The 5105-nt window shown below is 51.6% G+C and overlaps 1 protein-coding gene and 1 pseudogene across 1 annotated transcript in view; both read right to left on the bottom strand.

The window, feature by feature from the left end:
- The window catches only part of LOC103739490 (granzyme B-like), a gene marked incomplete at its 3' end in the record, with an annotated part of 11588 nt that extends 10183 nt beyond the window's left edge, over positions 1 to 1405 (bottom strand). The window contains exon 1 of the mRNA XM_008839921.3: positions 1384 to 1405. Within this exon, the coding sequence (XP_008838143.2) occupies positions 1384 to 1405 (22 nt within the window). The remainder of the gene's footprint in view (positions 1 to 1383) is intronic.
- A 185-nt stretch (positions 1406 to 1590) lies between these two features.
- On the bottom strand, positions 1591 to 4588 carry LOC103739489 (annotated as a pseudogene).
- Between the last annotated feature and the right edge of the window lie 517 nt (positions 4589 to 5105).

Here is a 5105-nt window from a genome sequence, read left to right as displayed (position 1 = left end):
ATGTTTCAAGGGCAGGATTTACCTTCCGTCTTCCATTCAGAAGCCCAGTGACACCTACTGCTCTTCCTGTGTGAAAGCATGCCTGTGAAAGTTACCTGATCCACCAGGAAAGTTTCAGAAATCCCAGGGCTGCTGGGATTTTATGGTAAAGAAAGTCCAACACAGGGAGACAAATGTCAGTTTTCTGTGAATGGCATCCATGCCAAGAACTCCCTAACAATGAGGAGCTCGGGTAGTCTTGGAAACCATGGCTGCAACAGTAATGTCTCAACATTAGGTGCGCCTCTCCCCAACATTTTTCTCTTACTCCCTTTTTTCAACCTCCTTGTTTCAGGTTTAATTCTCTTTCTGAGTTCTATTTCTGAATATGTTTGCATGCTGCAGCTTGAATCTGTGCAGTGACAGCTGATGTCGTTCAAACAAATGAAGCACAGTTGTCTAGTGTGTTAGTCCCCACGTGCCGCCCTCTCCTCCAGGTGGAAGGATGCTCTGTGAATAGTTTGGCAACTTCACATTAGAAGATTATTGTCTAAAGTCATTTCTAAGCATCATGCACGCCTTCGGTGCTAATTAAGGGGAAAATCTTCTGTCCTTTTGGATGTAAAAGACTGAAAGCCCAGTTGACCAGCGGGGGTCCCAGCCTAGTGTCAGTGGTGACTAGGATGGACAAGCTGTGAGGGCCTGTGCTGCTGGGTGATCAGCTTCCAGTGGGCACTCAGGAGATGGGAAGGCTCTGAGCTGGATGAGGAGAGCTGCACTGGGCTTGACCATGTGGGAGCTGGAATGGAAATCTGAGGAAAGACATGCCAGGCCTGCCCTCCATGGGCCACCCATGGTGCCAGCCCTTGTTTGGTCCATGTGAGGTCCCTCGCTGCCAGGGCAGGAGTTGGCTTGGCACTCCAGCGCTGATGCCTAATGGAACCCCAGGGGGATCATGTGTCCTAAGTAGGAGGAGGAAGGAACTTGTTCAGATCAGCGTGGTCTGAGAAGCACAGAAGTTGGGGGACTCAGAACTCTGAGATGGGATTGAGAACAGGGGGAAGCCAGGAGGGTGGAGACCAAGCTCGTCCTGTTCTCAGAGGAGGATGGGGAAGGAAACAGATTCCAGATGAGAATAAGGAGCCACTCAAACAACTGCACCTGAATCCTGAAGCTGTGGGAAAGAGATGTTCTGCCCAGGAAGGCCCTTCCCCTCCCTAATGGGGTAAGGCTCAGTGGTCTCACTGTCTGCTTGGCCTCCAGGACCCATGTATCTTCCCTTTCTCTTCTTCCTAGAATACAGGTATAAGAAATGTACCCTGAGCCTCAGGATAAGAGATTTTCTCTTGATGATATCAGGACCATCAGAACGAGAACACGGGAGAGACTGGGGCAGGAACGTACGTGCTGGGTATGAGTTTCGCATGAGCTTTGAGCCTGCATCACTGGGGATGGGAGGCTGGAGCAGAAAAACAGCAGAATTGTGCCACTGGCTGCTTAGCTTAGAGTTGGTGCCTGTGGATGGAGGCGGACAAATAAACTAGAAACCAGCTTTCCTGTTGGGCTAAGAGACATTTATTCCATTGGGCTAAGAGACCTCTCCTAGTTCAGTTCTGGACTCAGCTCCAGGGTAGATGGTTAAATAAAGGGTCTATTTTGTCTCTTGTACTTAGCGGCATTTCATGGTTTTCTTTATCCAGTGTAGAAAACTTGAGACTTTGGTGTAGACTTCCTGGAGTTGTCCCGTCTTTACGTCCATAGGAGACAATGCCCTGGGCCACGTTCTTACACACAAGGGGCCCTCCAGAATCCCCCTGTGAACAGAGGGGAAGAACTGAGCTGGTTTCTCCTCCCAGGCCTATCCTCCCTCTTATCCCAAGCCTGCACTCAGAGAACGATGACTTATACATTCTGATTGTGAACTTCAGAGGGTAGGTTCCCTCCTGCGGCCCTGGGCTTCTGAGCTCTGGCTATGGGCATAGTTACTGTGTCACCTCACCCCTGGGCCAGCCTCTGTGCTCTCCCCAGGTCCTGTGATCCACCCCCTTTGAGGGTTGGACCATCATCTCCAGGCTCCCATGTAAGGACAGGGCTGAGGTGAATGCACCTGATGTCAGTGTGGGGCATGAGCCATTGAGAAGTCAAGTGCCCACTCTGAAGAGTCACCTGGTCATGACACACTCAGGAAGCAGTGTCTTAAGCCTGGGACTTTAGCTTGTGCAAACTCCTTCTTGTGAAGAGCAGATTCAACAGAGGTCCTAGCTGATTCCCAGTTCCACCTGCTCCTGATCTTTTCTCAGAGAATGGTCAACGCTGGTGGGTGAAGGAGTCCCTTGCTGTTTGTGTCACCAGGTCCCAGAGTCTCCCTTCCCCTCCACAGAGCCACGAGAGGCAGATAATCAGACTCACCTGAAAGAATGCATGATTTGTCTTTGGGTCTCCCACACACATCTCAGTGTTCTTGTCATAATTTGCAAAGCTGGACTCACAGACCTGGTCTGCCTGCACTTTGATCTTCACCTCTTGCAGTGTGTTTGAGGGTGTTCCCCTTGCGTCTGTGTCGCCCCAGCCAGCCACATAGCACAAACTCCCTGGCTTCACCTGGGCCTTGCCTGTGGGCAGCTTGAGGGTCTGGACAGCCTTAGTCCGCTGGGCTTTGCTCTTCAGCTGATGGAGAAGAAGCACAAGAGTCCAGCTCAGCCAGTGGCCTTCTGGGCTGGGACACCATGAAGGGCAGGATGGAAGGAAGGGAGGGAAGGGGCGGGTCAGAGTAGGAGGGACAAGCCTGCAGTGGCAGACCAAGGCAGCTGGGAGCCCTCACCTTCAGCAGCATGATGTCATTGAGTATCTTCTCAGGATTATAATCTGGATGGGGAATGGCTTTTGCCACAGGGATGACCTGCTGGGTCTTCTCCTGTTCCTTGATGTTGTGGGCCCCCAGGATGACATTCATTGAGCTGCACAGAGAGTGGGGAAGAGGGATGCAGAGACAGAGAGGATACAGCCCAGGAGGTGAGAAGGTCTAGTCGGGGTGGGCAGGGTGGGGCTCTAGCAGAGGGAATTCTAGAAGACAGGAATGATTGTGCCTCTGCTACTTATCTGTGAGCTGATGGAATTCTCAAGCCCCAGTGTCTGCACCAGGTTTTATCAGAGTTCAATTAACCCAAGGAAGCACATGAAATAGTTTCAGGTTGTATTGCAATGTCATCCTTGGCCTAAACATGACATGCTTGATTACTTAGCAAAGACCCTGGGGCAGCCTGTCTCTTTCCATGAGACGTGGCTGGCACATGTCTCTTCCTTGAAGGAATCCACATGCATTTCTAGCACCCCAGGGAGCACCTAGGGAAGAAGACAGGGGTCTCTGTGGAATGTTCCAGGAGTGTATGGACTGTTCCTTGCTTCTCACCTCCCCAAACAGTGAGCAGCTGTCAGCACAAAGTCCTCCCTTATCAGGAAGCCCCCACACTGCTTCCACAAATTCTTATCGAGGATCTTGACAAAGGCCATGTAGGGGCGGGAGTGGGGCTTGGCCTCATATCCTCCGATGATCTCCCCTGTAGAGAAACCCAGCCTTCTTGTCGGCACCTGCCAATCTAGCAGGTGGGCTTCATGTGATGACTCCAGACCTGCTGGGCTTTTGGGAGCCTGGAATGGCCTGGAGCTGGGAGGGGCTGAGAGAGCACAGTCACATTCCCCTTCTACAAAAGGGGAGAAAGGCAGTACTTGGTCCGCAAATCTTTACTCAGCTGTTGGTGAGCGTTCCAATCTCTGGACAATGAAATCCCAGGAGCTTCTCAGGCCCTTCTGACTTCTCTTCCTGAGTTTCTTACAGCAGCTGAGCCAGGGCTGCTTTCTAGTGGTCAGGACTGATCTCAGTTTACATTTTGTGGCGTCCTATTTCCCAAGGCCTGATGAAGTGGGTGCTCAGTACATTCACTGGCTGCATGACGAACACCCTCCTGACTAGGGAGGTTTCTGGGATTCTAGAAAGCAGAGAAGTCAGGCCCTGGCACAGGGGCTCCTGCTTGAAACCAGGGAACCACTGAGGCCTGGGGAACACAGAGTTGCAGAGAGGGACCGAGTGGTGTGGGATTCAGCTCTGAGGACAGTGATCCCATCAATTCTGAGGTCACTGAGCTCCACTCAGGTATACCACGAATACCGAAAACCTGACTTATCACAGACAGAGGCGAGGCCCACCCTGCCTGCTCCAGGAGAATCTAATGTTTTCTGCTTTGCAGATTTCATCCTTTACCACGTTCTTCTAGAAAAGCTCTGCTTTCCAGATGACAAGGGTGGCCCTAGGCGGAGGACAGCTCCCAAGATCTCTTCTCCAGAACACCCTTCTGCCCTTCACCCCCTACCGATAACATATTGTGTCATACCTGGGTTCTGTGGAAAGACTAGACCTGATGTTCAGAGACTATGTGCAGAAGAGATTGGGTATCTGTGCCTGCTTTGGAATAATACTGGGCCACTAAGAGATTGATGTCCACTTACCTGCCCTCATCCTGGGGGGTAGAAAGAAAGCCAACAGGATCAGGAGTCGCTGCATCTTCCCTGGGAGGGTGACCAGGTCTGAGTTTCTGGAGCTCTGTCCCTGCTGCCTTTTATCCTCCAGAAGAGTAAGGAGGTGTGTTGGGCCAACAACCCTTTGCTTCCTGCTTTTATGCACTTCATGACTGACTGCTTTCTATGAAAGCTCCCCACCCTCAGTGCTTCTGACTGACGTTTTCTGAGTGGTTGTGTGAGAATCATGCAGTGACCACAGCGAACCCACAGCTGATGATTCCCAGATAACCACCGGTCACAGCAGGAACACAGGGCTGCAGGGTGGGATTTGTAGGGTCTGGCATGGGCTGGTAGAGGTGTCAGAGTGTCAGAAATCCATGGTGCCAGTGGTAGAACCACAGTGTCTTCAGGGACACTCTCTTGAGCCATCAGCACAGTTCCTGTCACAGACGTGCATTTAACCCCAACTTCTGCGCCAGGACCCAGCATGTTGGAGATGTAACTTCTTCCTTTAAGAGTTGACCATCTGGTGGGGCAGCAGGAATACAGGTGACCACAGTCCATTTGCGGAGGGATTTGGTAGAGCTACAGACAAGGTAGTAATAGACATG

This window comes from Nannospalax galili, unplaced genomic scaffold (assembly GCF_000622305.1).
Source record: "Nannospalax galili isolate Female #2095 unplaced genomic scaffold, S.galili_v1.0 scaffold1119, whole genome shotgun sequence".
Classification (NCBI taxonomy): Eukaryota; Metazoa; Chordata; class Mammalia; order Rodentia; family Spalacidae; genus Nannospalax; species Nannospalax galili.
This window is presented reverse-complemented; position numbering and strand designations above follow the sequence as displayed.